Below are 16,740 nucleotides of genomic sequence, written 5' to 3'. Positions count from 1 at the left end.
TCTAAGATAATGCTGCAGTGTTGCCCATTACTGAACCGTGGTATATAAAAAACAAACTAATTTATCTCGGTTGCTGGTTGCACTTTTTGATCATTAATGTCACATTTCTGCTTGTTACTAATGACTGTAATTTTATAAACTACCGCCTCTTAGTACTGCACTAGAGAGCACAAAGCTGCCTTTGTGATATACTTTCATGACTTGACTGACTGCTATTCTGGTAGAACATTGAACCATTTTGCTTTATTGTTGTCACAAATATTGGCACTTCTTGCACATCGCCATATTGCCTTGTTAAATCATACCATAAATTAGTGACTTTTTCCTTTAAAACTGGTGGTGCTTCTCCTGCAAATACCTTTGTGTTCTGGGACTTCTCAAAAGTAAACCTTTTTCAGTTACTTGGCATTCTAAATAAATTCAGCTACAATCAAATGCTAAAGTTGCTGCCTATGCCTCTGAAGTCTGCTCCTACTTAAATAGTTGCATTGACAAGGCAGTCCCTATCTGTAAAGTTATAATGAGAAATTTAAAAACAAGCCTGTTTGGTGGAATACCTGTATGAATAAACTATATAACAAGGGAAAGAAAATGCATATTGCTTAGAAGAAGCCTCATTCTGCCTACCTTAACAGAATACTTAAGCAGACTAGTTAAGACTCATAGGAACCATTACGAAGTGCACTGCTAGGTATGAACTTAAACTTAAATTCCATAAAACAAGCTCTTAATATATGTAATATTTTTTCACTATGGACGAAAGACTCTCTTTAATTAAAATGATTATCCTTCCTTAAATTCTATATATAATACAATCTTTATCCCTAACACTCCCCCCAGAAATACAAAAGAGTATAATTCTTCATTTCTGAGATTTTTTTATTGTTTCCTAATAAGCCTAGATTGGCTTTAAACCATCCCATTAGATCTTGGACATTGGATGGTAGTGGTCTTCCAGATTTAGAATTACATTTCTTATCCTTAATTGTTAAAACAATAATTTCTTGGTTAAATAACAATTATAATTCCAAATGGAAAGATTCGGGAGTTGTTTGGTGTAAGTCCAATAATTTAACAAAATCATATCATACGAAAATAGCTACTAATAAATTTTATTGGTTAGTAAAAGACTATTTTATAGAAAATAAAAACAAACTTGTTAACTCTTATTACATTAATATGATAATAACCTCCTTTAACATTTTCATTTTCAGGAACCCTGAATATAAAGCATGGATTTTCTTTGTATTTCCAATTGCCTACACTCAAAATAGTATTAATACATTTAATTTAACAGCAATGACTACACTTAAACATAAAAACCTGTTATACTAGTATCAATTACTAAACAATGGGAAGTTACAAAATGTTGACCATGTCAGTAATAAGTCTGAGTTAAGCAAAGATATGTGGTTAGAGATTGAAAATTGTAGACAATTTGTTGAACATAAGATTAATCTAATGCAACCAACAGTTAGAAATTCTTTCCCCACATTCATTAATTTATTCATTATTCAAATGCACCAGAATATAACTAGAAAGGGACATCTGTCTAAAATATATAAGGTACTTGAGAAATCAACAGTATGTCACAGAGAAAGCTATTGGGATTATTTTACACTTGTTAATAATAACTCCCCAGCCGAATATGATAAAAAACTAATACTCCAATCTTTAAAACAAACGACTTCATCGCTAAGATGGAGGATATTCTCTTGGAAGCTGTTAAGTAGAACCTTTATCACACCACATAGAGTTGAAATGATGTATAATAAAGCCATAGGATGCTGGAGATGTAAACTAAATGTTAAAACTGACTGGCAGCATGTGTTTTACGACTGTATAAAACTTAAAGCATATTAGGATAATATGAATTCTCTCTTACAGTCTGTTTTAATGATACATTTATATTGACCAAATCTCTTATTTTATTTTATGCACCTAATCCCACTTGTGTTATGCACATAAAGTACCCTTTTTTTTGGAGTATCTTAACATTAGCAAGAAAAATCATTACCAAGAACTAGAAGACTCAGACTACTCCTACTATGAAGGAATTTGTACACTTGGCAACTGAAGTTTGTCAGCTTGAACTTATTATAATCAAGACAAGAACATCTAAAATCACCTTTTCATATAATAATATGGTTGAAATTCAAAGAACTGTGGGATAAACAGACTTTAATAATTAACAACTACTTACCACATTTCTTTTTCTGTTTAAAAAAAATGTTTTATAGTAGACACCATTGTAAATAATTATTTTAGTTGTTTATTATTGTTCTTTTAGATATGTATATTTGTTTTATAATATTTCTGTTATCACATGCTAATGTTTTGCCATTACAATTTTCAATAAAAACAATTTAGAAAAAATAGACACTAAAACCAAAATAGCTAAAAAAACTCCTCTTTACATGTATCAGGAAGTTAAGGACTAACATCCAACAGTGTTTGGAGATACTTCTACATGTTCCACAATCCCAGTTATCCCCTTTAATTACTATGGAACAAGTTGTCTCATCCCTCTCAAAAGCTTAGAATACCACATCCAAGGGTCCTGATAACATTTCAGGCTGACTAACCTTCAGTACCAAATAAGGCCAATCTGAACCCCTTCTTAACCTCTTTAATCTAAGCCTCTCCCTGGTTACATTCCTGATTTTGGAAAATAGTTGTTGTAATGCTGTTACATAGAGGTGGCCCAGCCATAAAGGTTAAGGTCCTCACCTCCTAGACACAAGGTACAGGGTTTGATACTGACCCTCAGGTTATTAGCTAGCCTCAAAATGGCCTTTCAAGACAGTTAGCCTATTATTCTCCTATTAACCTATTTATAAAAGTTCAAGAAATGGGATAGCAGAGGGTTCGTCTTCATGCAAATAAAAAAATTACAGACCCATAAGTCTCACTAGTCTTATATGCAAAGCCATGGAAGGAATTATCATGAAAATGATCAATAATGATATAGTAAACCTCCAGACACTGGACCCAACCCAGTTTGATTTTGTTAAGGGCAGGTCATGCCTACTTAACCTGGTGGACTTCTTTGAGAATATCACCATGGCAAACCTAGTAATTGGATAGATCTCATCAAATTCTTCCTTGAACTATCTTGTATCATCTCTTTTTGAATATTTATTTTTTGGGTAGGTTTGTAATGTTCTGCAGACTGATTGCCTTAATGACGTACCTACCTATGAACCTAAATGTAAAAACTACATGCATGCTGACAATGACACAAGGATTATTGTATGAAATTTGATTTACAAGAAATGTTCACATGCACTCCAAAAGGTATTATTTATGCAATTTGGTGTCCTTACCAGTCATATTATTTTGGTGAAACAACATATTTTAAATATATTAAATAATAATGTTATATGTATTATAAATGAAAAAAAAATCTAAGAATCCATTCACCAAATACTTTTTAACTAACCATAAAAAGGATGCTTCCTTTTTTAGTGTATTATTTTTTTTTTTTTGGAACAAGCACAATGTGTGATGATAGATGGGGAAGCCACTTTCATCTACTATTAAGGGAAAAATAAATAATGATTATTTAAAATATACTACTATAAAACCACAAAGGACTAAATCAAGAATTGGAACTGGAATTTTACTGTAATATTATAAAAATGTCTTTTGAAAAAAAACATTTTTGTGATTTTTAAATTTAGTTGCTTTATATGACTGCTAACTGATTGATTGATTTAATCTATTTTATCTTATAAATGCTTGTTAATTTAATGAGTTACTTCCAAGGAGACTTCTAGCTGAAGCAGTATCAGTCTGTTTTTAATGATGTAGTAATAAGGTTAGGTAACCTACCAGTGGACACACATAGAACTCTTGACTTGACCAAGGTTCAACCTGCAACAATCAGAGTTCCTCCATAGAAAATCACTGCCAACGGCTTCTACCAGCAGTGATGCCTTTTCAGGCTTTTCATTCGTTCTCTGAGTTGGAGCAACTGTGGAATTAGTATATATAAGTTCAGGTTGCATGTTCTTTTGGTCTTTTTTTTCTACAAATGCAGTTAAGGGATTCCAATACTTAGTGCGTTCACTTTCATCTTCTCAGAGTGGAAGAAATAAAGTAAATCCCATTTTTTATCACTTTTTATTAACAATTTAAACATATTCTGTTAATTCTAAGATTAATGATGATAACATTTGGCTTCATGGCTTAAAAATAGGATTGCAGCAGTATAATTTGTATGTAGTATTATGTCCTTACATCCAAGAATTAAAAAAAAACACAAGCCAACAGGAATATGGTTGGTCTACAGTAATAACAATCTTAATATCTTTACTTCATCTTTTCTTATCAAACGTTCTGCCTACTTGCATTAGGCTAAAAGACAGTTTTCAGTTTTTTTTTTTGCATAAAAAAATTTAAAACATGAAAATAGTTGAAAAACAATGAAAACGTAAAATACCAAATCCGTGTAAAAAATCTGTAAATTCAATTACAATTGGATGATCTTAAAACAGTGCAATATACTGAAGATTGTGATACTTAAATATATAGCAGCATTATAAGGTTAGAGAATGTGATCTGAATGATATTAACTGCTGTGTATATACAATGGCCAGACATATTGCTTAACATATCTAGCATTACAGTTCCTTTAATATTTATTTGCCAGCAAGACAAAATTCAAGCTGGTATAACATTTTCTTGATGGCACCCTCAAAATAAATTAAAATGGTAAATATTTTTTCCTTCTTGTCTGTAATAATTTCTTTAAAAATGATACTTACCTTTGGTCCTAGAAGTCCGTCTAATCCAGGTTTTCCTGAAATTCCCATGAAGCCTTTGTCACCCTAGAAAAAAAGTTAAAGGCTTTTGTTAACTAAGATTCAGTTAACCCAACACTGAAAATTAGATTAGTTTCTTTAGGACTATATTTGTTGCTTCATTGTTAATTTCAGCACTAATTTTGAAACTGCTGGCAGAAAGAAAACATAAATCATTTCCATGCAGATTATCAGAGGATCGAGGGCCTTTATCATTTAAAAAATATTTAAGTACGACATCTAGTTTTGTGTTTATTAAGTACACTCCTGACAGATGGACTTAGCTTGTCTCTTTGTAACCAGCCTTATTCAGTTTCTATGGCAATCGTGGAAATGTACATTCTCTACAGAAGACCGGTTAGCTAACAGTACTTGCTTTGGGTACTGCTTGCTAAAAATCTACCTTATTACATATTCGTTTACTGTGGTAAAGGGTAAACATGAGCTCATTATTTCCATTTGACGAATGTGCAGAAGTATGCGGCTCACTAAAAAGTGAAGGAAAAACGTATACTGTAAAGAATGACGTCTCTGTTCTACCTGGCATTTTCCTGTGCCTATAAAGACTCCTAGCTCTCCGCACCATCTCCTGTTATTAGCCTGCCAGGTTTGCTACAACTGTTAAGATATTTTAGAAAGAAATAAGGCTGAACTGTTTATTTTGTTTACAACTAGTGGTGTATGCAAACTTCTTTGGAGTATATAGACAGAAAGTATATTTTTTCACAGAGAGAGAAATATTGCAAAATGTGGTTGACTGTGGGAAGATAAATTAATGCCAGTGTTATATTATTAGGCAGATGCAACATAGCTAGTTTTTGAAGGTTAACACTTATGGTTAAAATGTTTATTGGGCTGGATTCAGAAAGAACACAGATGTGGGCTGGGGTGATGGTGGTGGTGGGGGGTGCTGTTTCAGAAAGGGCTCTTTAGCCTGATGCTAAAGTGGTGATTCAGATACCCATTAGCTGCAATGCAGAAAGGTCTGATTACCCCTATCCACAAAGTAAATTACTAACCTGGAAACCTTCACATCCTCTCTAAAACAGCACCTAAACAATACACGGCTATGCTCATGTTTAACTCCTGGCTAACGTGACCATAGCATTTCCTGTCAGGCTGATCTTCTTTTAGCCAAATTATTCTTTACAATAGCCATACACTACAGCAAACGCTTCTTCTCTAAACGTTTCCTCTGTCTCTTCTCAATGCTTTCACTCCTGTATTGTAATATGATGGCTACTCAATAACTTACCCTTGTATTAAGCCAGAAGAGACAGCTGAAGTGTAATATATATTGCTGCATAAGGTGGTAACCCACAAGGAAGAGCCAACATATGGCATGTATTACCCTATAGAATTATGTAAAACACTTATCTTCTATGTTAATGAAGAAAATATCGATTATATGTCTTAACATGAATGCCTGTATGTATTACCGTGTTTACTCAGATGTGTATTTCTCCATATGTAGTTTAAATTTCTCTCTGTATAAGGCTCTGATGTGTAATATGTTTATAGATAATTGTCTGTGAGTTGGAGCTTTTCTTCCAGGGCCTCCACTGAAAATGGGTTCTCTTGACTCAGACGGACTTTCCCAGAAAATAAATGTCAAATGCATAAATAAAATAAATAAATATTCACTACTTTGCATGTTTCTGAATTGGTAGGTGATTACCACAAGTGCTAAGAATCTAATCATCACTGGCAGCTCATACATCATGTTGGCACTGGAACCCCCTCTCATTTACTCCTTTAGAAACATGCACACATGTACACATGTACACATTCAAACACACACAAATGTGCATGCACGCACACACAGACTCACACAGAAAAATCCTCTTACCTTTTAAGTGCCCATGAAGTTGCAAGAATATCGGTGACTTTGCCTTTATTAACTCCCTCCTCATGGACCATAACAGTCACTCAGTAATACCAGACATTAAAGTTCCATATTTCTTATTGCTCAGAATATACCTCATGCTGGAAAAATTGTTGTGCTGGTAACTTTTTTATGTGGATTAGACTAATACTTTAAAGTTTATGGTGTCTAGTGTCCTCCCCATTATTAAAGACTTTGCTCATTTTCCTAGTGGATTACAGAAATATAGCAACTCCCATATTCACACACTGACACACAATGGCACACACACACACACACACACACACACACACACACACACACACACACACACACACACACACACACACACACACACACACACACACACACACACACACACATCTCTTATGTTCCAGCAGCCTAAATTCCTAGTGCTTCATTCCCTTATGTACTCTTGTAATACAGGACACAGAAGTTGCTATTCTGAGCAAACACTTTATAATGCAAGGAACCAATGTGAAAAATAAATGCACCACAGATTTTGGCAAATGAACCACATTTATTTAAAACAATCGAGTGCTTTCGTCCCTCCACACCAGAGTCTTCATCAGAATAAAAACAATGTCTATTTCTCCATATGTCTCCACAGTTACTATACTGCTAGATCTATTTAAAGCCTTCAACACCATCTCCGATACACACCTTCTCTCTCATCTCGCCAATCTTAATCTATCCCCTAATACTCTTTCCTGGTTCTCCAGTTACCTGTCCGACAGATCTCAAGCTGTCAGATGGAAGAACTGCAACTCTTCCTTTCTGCCTACACCTACTGGCATTCCTCAGGGGTCCATCCTCGGACCCATGCTTTTCAACATCTTTATAAATAACCTTCACACTGTCATCCCTGACACTACAGTCATCCAATATGCTGATGACTCTACCTTAGTCTGTGCTGCCCACAACATTTCTAAACTACTAACTAAGACTCAAACAGCTTTCTCCACTACAGAGAACTGGATGCACCAAACCACCTCTCCCTCAACTCCAATAAATCTAAAATACTAATTTTCCTGCCCACCAGGGTTTCCTCCTTTGACAAAAACATCTTCAATGTCCTAAGCCAAACTAACACTGCTATTGAAGTGGTCCCCTCTGCAAAACTCCTTGGCATCACCATAGACGAACACCTTAAATTCGACCTCCACATACAACAAAACATAAAGAAAACCCACCAAAAGCTAGGTATGCTACATAGGAATAACCAGTTTCTCTCCAACTCCTCTAGGCATTCCCTAGCAATTACTTACCTCCTTCCTTCTCTTCTATATGGAGCCCCCCTTCTAACCAATCTGTCTGCTTCCAATACCTCTAAACTTGAAGATTGCTACAATAAGATCTCCAAATTTGCCACTAAATCCAAAATATGAACTCACCACTGCCTTAGCCTAAAATCTCTGAACTGGTTAGAACTCCCTAACCACCTAGACTATCTCCAACTAACCACCGCTCACAAATTAATATTCTCCCCAGATAAATGCCCAGCCTTAACAAACATCTTTCCCCTATACATCACAAATAGATCCCTGAGATCTGAAAACCAAAACCTAATTTCCATCCACAAACCCAAACGTCCCGCTGGCCAGCTCCTACTCTCCTTCTCTCTAGGTAAAAAATGGAATTCTCTTCCTCCTTCTTTAGGACTATACATAACAATGAATCCTTCAAAACCCAACTTTTCCTACACCTATCTTCCACATGGAAATGCTCCTGCTTTCACCCTACATAAACACTAACGGGTCTCCCCACTAGCTCTCGACAATCCTCTTCCACTTTACTCTTAAGTTTTTTTTTTTCTTTCTATTCCTCCAAACACAGAACTAGCAGACTTTAATTAACTCCAACTTTGTAAATATGTAAATATTGTAAACGTCTGAAGAACCTCAAAAAAAAAGTGCCTGTTTTATACTGTCCTATGATGTATTTTGCAATTTCCTGAATGTATGAATCTCACTCTTGTATTTTACCACTACATTATGTAACCTTTATTGTATTTTGTAACCTTTCAAAGTATTGTACTGCTTTTGGAGCTTTTCTCCCTGGGCCTCCACTGAAAATGGGCACTTCTTGGCCCAGTGGACTTCCCTGGTAATCAAACTGAAAATAAATAAATAAATAAATAAAATGTACCATAAAGCTCTTTAAGTACCACAGCATGTATTGTGATTGGTCAAAGTTTAGCCAGTTAACTTGTAATAGTTTGAATAAATTAAAACAAATATTTATAGTGTTGCAAAATCCATACTAAAAACTTATCCATTTCAAGAGCTATCATAACCACCATATAAACATATAACATAAAACCAAAACAGTTACAAAAACAATGTCATCTCATTCTATTTAGAATTTTATTCATCACAACCTGTCAGCTCTTTCTTTAAGAATTGGGTCTATACACAGAGTATCATTTAAAGCTGGCGGTATAGTAGCTGCTAGCCTTAACTGCCACTGCAATTCTTTTTTAACCAATAAATTCTTCCAGTCCCCTCCCCAAGATTTATTTCCACAGTTTCTAATATGCCAAATATAAATCTCACAAAACCATCACATAATAGGGAATGTCTGTAAAGGGCATTCATTTGTATTTTTTACTTTTAATTTTGTAATTATGTTCATAAATTCTGCTTTTCAAAGATCTTTCAGTTTTTCCCACATAATATGCTTCCCAGGATTTGCAAACAGCCATGTATATTACCCTGGGTGTAAGGCAGTTCCCCTTCCTTAATGTAACCTTACTTTTCATTAAATTATTCAGGAAGAAAGATGTTTCATTATTTATAAAAATACACTGTTTACAAGCACCGCAAGGTGTTGTACCCATGGTTGGTCCATTATTAGTTTCCACCTTTCCTGTAACAAAGCCTTAATATTTTCCCCACTCTGTTGGTAAATATGGGTTTCTCCCCCATCAATTTTTTTTATATCATGGTTCACCCGAAGAACATTCCAATTCTTTTTAATGATGTCTTTAATATCAGCTGAAAAGGAACTATATTGCAAAACACATGCTTTTTCAAAATTTTTTATGTTGCATAGTTCCCTATCTGTTATTCTGGGGGGCAAGACCTACTCCCAACAGGGGCACATAATTTTTACCCCATTGTTCAAACACTTTTTGTATAATGTCATCAACTAAATTGTTGGGGTACCCTCTGTCTTTGAAGAACTGCAACTCTTCCTTTCTGCCTACACCTACTGGCATTCCTCAGGGGTCCATCCTCGGACCCATGCTTTTCAACATCTTTATAAATAACCTTCACACTGTCATCCCTGACACTACAGTCATCCAATATGCTGATGACTCTACCTTAGTCTGTGCTGCCCACAACATTTCTGAACTACTAACTAAGACTCAAACAGCTTTCTCCACTACAGAGAACTGGATGCACCAAACCATCTCTCCCTCAACTCCAATAAATCTAAAATACTAATTTTCCTGCCCACCAGGGTTTCCTCCTTTGACAAAAACATCTTCAATGTCCTAAGCCAAACTAACACTGCTATTGAAGTGGTCCCCTCTGCAAAACTCCTTGGCATCACCATAGACGAACACCTTAAATTCGACCTCCACATACAACAAAACATAAAGAAAACCCACCAAAAGCTAGGTATGCTACATAGGAATAACCAGTTTCTCTCCAACTCCTCTAGGCATTCCCTAGCAATTACTTACCTCCTTCCTTCTCTTCTATATGGAGCCCCCCTTCTAACCAATCTGTCTGCTTCCAATACCTCTAAACTTGAAGATTGCTACAATAAGATCTCCAAATTTGCCACTAAATCCAAAATCTGAACTCACCACTGCCTTAGCCTAAAATCTCTGAACTGGTTAGAACTCCCTAACCACCTAGACTATCTCCAACTAACCACCACTCACAAATTAATATTCTTCCCAGATAAATGCCCAGCCTTAACAAACATCTTTCCCCTATACATCCCTAATAGATCATTGAGATCTGAAAACCAAAACCTAATTTCCATCCACAAACCCAAACGTCCCGCTGGCCAGCTCCTACTCTCCTTCTCTAGGTAGAAAATGGAATTCTCTTCCTCCTTCTCTTTGGACTATACATAACACTGAATCCTTCAAAATCCAACTTTTCATACACCTATCTTCCACATGGAAATGCTCCTGCTTTCACCCTACATAAACACTAATGAGTCTCCCCACTAGCTCTCGACAATCCTCTTCCACTTTACTCTTAAGTTTTTTTTTTTCTTTCTATTCCTCCAAACACAGAACTAGCAGACTTTAATTAACTCCAACTTTGTAAATATGTAAATATTGTAAATGTCTGAAGAACCTCAAAAAAGAAAAAGTGCCTGTTTTATACTGTCCTATGATGTATTTTGCAATTTCCTGAATGTATGAATCTCACTCTTGTATTTTACCACTACATTATGTAACCTTTATTGTATTTTGTAACCTTTCATAGTATTGTACTGCTATTGGAGCTTTTCTCCCTGGGCCTCCACTGAAAATGGGCACTTCTCTGCCCAGTGGACTTCCCTGGTAATCAAACTGAAAATAAATAAATAAATAAATACAATGTACCATAAAGCTCTTTAAGTACCACAGCATGTATTGTGATTGGTCAAATTTTAGCCAGTTAACTTGTAATAATTTGAATAAATTAAAACAAATATTTATAGTGTTGCAAAATCCATACTAAAAACTTATCCATTTCAAGAGCTATCATAACCACCATATAAACATATAACATAAAACCAAAACAGTTACAAAAACAATGTCATCTCATTCTATTTAGAATTTTATTCATCAAAACCTGTCAGCTCTTTCTTTAAGAATTGGGTCTATACACAGAGTATAATTTAAACCTGGCGGTATAGTAGCTGCTAGCCTTAACTGCCACTGCAATTCTTTTTTAACCAATAAATTCTTCCAATCCCCTCCCTAAGATTTATTTCCACAGTTTCTAATATGCCAAATATAAATCTCACAAAACCATCACATAATAGGGAATGTCTGTAAAGGGCATGCATTTGTATTTTTTACTTTTAATTTTGTAATTATGTTCATAAATTCTGTTTTTCAAAGATCTTTCAGTTTTTCCCACATAATATGCTTCCCAGGATTCGCAAACAGCCACGTCTATTACCCTGGGTGTAAGGCAGTTCCCCTGCCTTAATGTAACCTTACTTTTCATTAAATTATTCAGGAAGAAAGATGTTTCATTATTTATAAAAATACACTGTTTACAAGCACCACAAAGTGTTGTACCCATGGTTGGTCCATTATTAGTTTCCACCTTTCCTGTAACAAAGCCTTAATATTTTCCCCACTCTGTTGGTAAATATGGGTTTCTCCCCCATCAGTTTTTTTATATCGTGGTTCACCCAAAGAACATTCCAATTCTTTTTAATGATGTCTTTAATATCAGCTGAAAAGGAACTACATTGCAAAACACATGCTTTTTCAAAATTTTTTATGTTGCATAGTTCCCTATCTGTTATTCTGGGGGGCAAGACCTACTCCCAACAGGGGCACATATTTTTTACCCCATTGTTCAAACACTTTTTGTATAATGTCATCAACTAAATTGTTGGGGTACCCTCTGTCTTTAAACATATTACCTAAATTGATCAATTCTTTCTTTACATCTCCAAACTCTGATGTCATATGGGTTACTCTTATGGCCTGTCCTTTTACTAGGCTTTTTTTCTGTACCAAAGGATGACAACTAATAAAATATAGATTGGCATTGCAGTATGTTTCTTTATGAAAAATATTGGATTTAAATCCATTCTTAGAATGTGAAATAGTAGTGTTCAAGTAATTAATGCTGAGTATATCACATTCATAAGTAAACTGCAAAAATTCAGTATTATTTATTTATTTATTTATTTATTTATTTTACATTTGTTAACCGGGAGAGTCCAACTGGATATATGTCCAATTTTAGTTTAATAAATTCTAGAATCTTTTCTTTTGTACCTCTCCATAAAATAAAAATGTCATCCAGGAATCTAATGTATGTAACTATATTGGCCCAGTACTGGCTCTTAAACACGTGATGCATTTCCCATCCTAGTAATATGATGCTGGCATATGCAGGGGCACCAGCTGCCCCCATAGCTACACCTTTTAATTGTTGAAAATATTGGCCTTGAAAAAAGATGTAATTGTTTTCCAGAATGAGGGCCATTAGCTCACATGCCAAATTTACATCATTGTGGCCTAATGTTGAACGCGCATGTAACACTTCTTCAAATAACTCCAATCCTTCCAGTTTAGGAATGGATGAGAACAGATCTTTTACATCAACAGATAAGAACATTAAATCTGGTGACCATACTTCCCTTTTTAGGTGCCCTAAAAATTGCCAAGAATCCCTTACTAGGTGGGGTGCATTTTCCACTACGTGTTTAACCATCCTGTCTACCATCAGTGCCAGGGGGTGTGTCCTTGAACTGCTAGCTGATACAATTGGTCTAACAGGTGGCTCATTGATGTTTTTGTACACTTTGGGTATCCCAAACATTGCTGGTACTTTGGGGTTACTGTTAATCAAAAAATCATATGTGCCTATATCTATGCGCTGTTCAATAACATATTCCTCAAGATAAGAATTTATACATCCATATGAAAAGTTGATCTGATTTATTTATAAACTTGGGTGCAACACGCTTCATCAAACAGTATGTTGTGCATAACAGGGAACTAATCTAAGGGGGTGACGAAAGCCAACACATTCCGGCTAGGCTTATAAATGCCTTTGGGCAGATAGCCTAGTACCTACCTATGAGCCTAGGAACCTATGAGCATTGGAATAGTCTTGAGAATTAAATAAGAGTGTACCCCCCTCCTTAATCTGGTGCCATAATTCTTAAACCTTTATATTGTCTTAATTTGTGTAATAAAGCATGTTCCTCTTTGGTTAAATTGTTATAAAATATTTTACCTTTGGCACAAAGATGGTACATGTCTTCCACCACTGCAGATTCAAAAGTACTTATCAAAAGATGCAGTGGTGAGTTATATATAGTTTTTTCTTTAATAGACCCTTCCTCATATTATGGATCTCACTAGAATTTAACTCACTATTAGCAAACTGAATATCCAAAATAAGTTATTATTAATATTCATAGTTAATGAATATTGGTACACCCCTTCTTTAGTTTTCACGCCTTCAGTTTGTGGTCTGAACATGCAAAAGGAGGTGTAACCTGGTATGGCTGGGGTACTGCCCACAGCCTTGAACCAAGTCTCTGTGACTGCATAAATGTCTGCGTCTTCCAAGGTAAGGACTGCTTCCAGTGAGTGCAGTTTCATGTTAAGACTCCTAGCATTTAGCAGCATAACATTGAGGTTGTTTTTAGATGGAGCTTTTATGTCGGAATTTTGTCCTTGAAACACTGCCTAAAAAGGTAATATGGGGGTGGCAAGAGCCTTAGTCAGTAGCCAAAATCCAAGGGATGACAGATGAAGACCATCTCTGGCAAAGCATTGAGGTCTGTTGATCATGTCATCTAAGGCAATACCAGAAACTAAGCCAATTATTGAAGTCAGTCATTTTCTGTTTGTAGTGCGGCATCATACTAAGTGAAGGTAAAATGCTGCTTAAGGCTAGGGAAATACCTGCCTGAGACACATAATCTGCCAGCTCAGTCATGTCTCTCTTCATATAGTCCAGAGAGGAACATCTCAAGTCATTCACACCAACATGGACTATGATGGAGTCATAAAAGTACCTGCTGTTGAGAGACTTGAGTGCACATGAGATATGGTGGATCCTGGCACCTGACAGCCAGCTGACCATGACCTTTTCCTTATCCAGCCTGGTGAGAGGGACATCTGTGTGTCTCACAATGGAATCACCTATGACTAATATGTTTGGTTTTGTGTTTTGCCTTAAGGGCTTGACAGGTGAGACACTGGTGTGTGAGCTATTATTTGTATTGTGTTCGTCAGAGGAAGTATTATGTGTAGCATGCTTGTGTTTGTGTTTGGGAGGTCTCTGGTGTTTAGGTATGTTTCTGGTGAGGACCTCTGCATATGTAGATATGTGTGATATGTGTTTGGGTGGAGTATGAGGTGAGATGTGCATGCTGACAATTGGCTTGTTGTCATATGTACTGACTGGTGTGTCAGACAACATGGATTCAAGGTTCTTAATATAGTTAAATGCTAGGAGCTTAAACCAAAAAAATGCATTCACTGAAAGCACTTTTATCAGTAAAAGATGTAGATGTTTGTGCAATCACAGAAACCTGGTTTAAGGCCTCAGAGACTACCCTAGCCAAGGCTACAATGCCTTCCACACCTTTAGACAGCAAAATGAATATGTGAAAACCAAAGGAGAGGGTGTTTCAATCTATATTGGGGATAAATTCACCTCACATCTAGTTATACTGGACAACTCCATTGAGTTTCTCCTGGTCCAGGTTACAGTGGGTAAGACCCATTCAAGTCCTAGCCAGGTATAGATCCCCCTCCATGGGTTACAACACCCATGAAGCTTACTTAATTAAACTGAAGGCAATCCAAATTTTACTGAACACACTGGTTATGGGGATTTCAATTATCCCACCATCAACTGGGAAAGCTACTCTAGCCCAAACTTACCAGCACAAAAGTTCTTTGACTTTGTGAATTCAAATGACCTGGACCAAATTGTCCATACCCCAACAAGAGGAACAAACATTCTAGATCTGATTCTCACCAACATGTCAAACAACTGTTGGGCCCTCATTTGTTAAAACTGACCACAAATCAGTCACTTTCGAACTGACACTAACACCAGAATTCACAAAAGGTGAAATCAGATTAAAAAATTCATTAAGGCAAAATATAACCTCCTAAGAGAAGGTTTAAATGCATTCCAAGCCCCACCCCAAGCTGAATGTGGTAAATACACCAAAGCTTAAACTAAAATCCTGTACAATCACTTGTATAAGTGTATAAACTCAGCTGTACTAGACAGAATCAAAACCAGAGCCCCAAGTAAAATTAAGCTGCCATGGTGGACTTCCAACATCAACAAACTCTACAATAAACACAAAAAGCTCCTGTCCAAGAAACCAAAGATAATGACCCAACAATGAAAAAGCACCCTACTCAGCCTTAATAAGGCAAATAAGAAACTTGTTAAATCTTCCAAGAGCTCCTTTGAGAGATACCCAGCAAGTACTGCCAAGGATAACCATAAGGCCTTTTACAGCTACATACGTAACCTAAAGGGTAGGACCCAAGCATGTGCAGAACTGGTGGCCAACAGTATCATGCACACTGACCACAAAGAGGTAGCAAACCTGCTGGTGGATAGGTTTGGTGAAAAGTTCACTCACTTATTCCCGTCTAATTTACAACAAACCCTCATGCAAACGTCCCCCCACCTTATATATCTGAAGAGCAAGTCCTCAAAGTCCTGTCCAAGACAAGGAACACAGCCTCTATGGGACCAGGTAACATCCCATGCTGTCTTCTAAACAGGCTAAAACATGAACTAGCATTACCACCAAGAACCCTTTTCAATCATAGTCTAACCACAGACTTTGTTCCTGTGGAATAGAGAACAGCTACAGTTATTCCCCTCCACAAAGGTGGCCTAGCAACAGACCTGGGTAATTACAGAATATACGCCTGACCAGCCTCATCTGTAAGGCCATGGAACACATCATTATTGACCTCATAAATAAAGACATATGTGACTTCCAAACCCTGGATTCTACCCAATTTGGCTTCATGAAAGGCAGATCCTGCCTGTTAAATCTGATGGATTTCTTTGTAAGTATGAACAAGGCCATTGATGAGGGCAAATATGTGCATACAGCATACCTTGACTTGGCAAAGGCTTTCAACACAATTCCACATTCAGGAATTACTGATACACTTAGTACACTGAATGTAAGCCTCTTCACTGTAAGATGGGTTGCTGACTGACTCACAAATCAGACACACACTATCAAAGTGAGTGACTCCACATCAACCAGTAGACCTGTTACTAGTAGAATGCCACAGGGGTCAGTGCTGGGTCCCCTACTGTTTGGTATATACTTCTCAGAAGTTTG

The 16,740-nt window shown here is 36.2% G+C and overlaps 1 protein-coding gene across 1 annotated transcript in view; it reads right to left on the bottom strand.

Annotated features, from left to right (window-relative positions):
• Nucleotides 1-16,740, bottom strand: part of LOC122815075 — a 3,014,144-nt gene that overhangs the window by 834,126 nt on the left and 2,163,278 nt on the right. The window contains exon 99 of the mRNA XM_044087319.1: nucleotides 4,770-4,832. Within this exon, the coding sequence (XP_043943254.1) occupies nucleotides 4,770-4,832 (63 nt within the window). The remainder of the gene's footprint in view (nucleotides 1-4,769; nucleotides 4,833-16,740) is intronic.

This window comes from Protopterus annectens, chromosome 11.part0 (genome assembly GCF_019279795.1).
Source record: "Protopterus annectens isolate FY-2018-M chromosome 11.part0, PAN1.0, whole genome shotgun sequence".
Lineage (NCBI taxonomy): Eukaryota > Metazoa > Chordata > Ceratodontiformes > Protopteridae > Protopterus > Protopterus annectens.
Note: the sequence above shows the minus strand (reverse complement) of the source record. Positions and strands in the feature narration are given on the sequence as shown.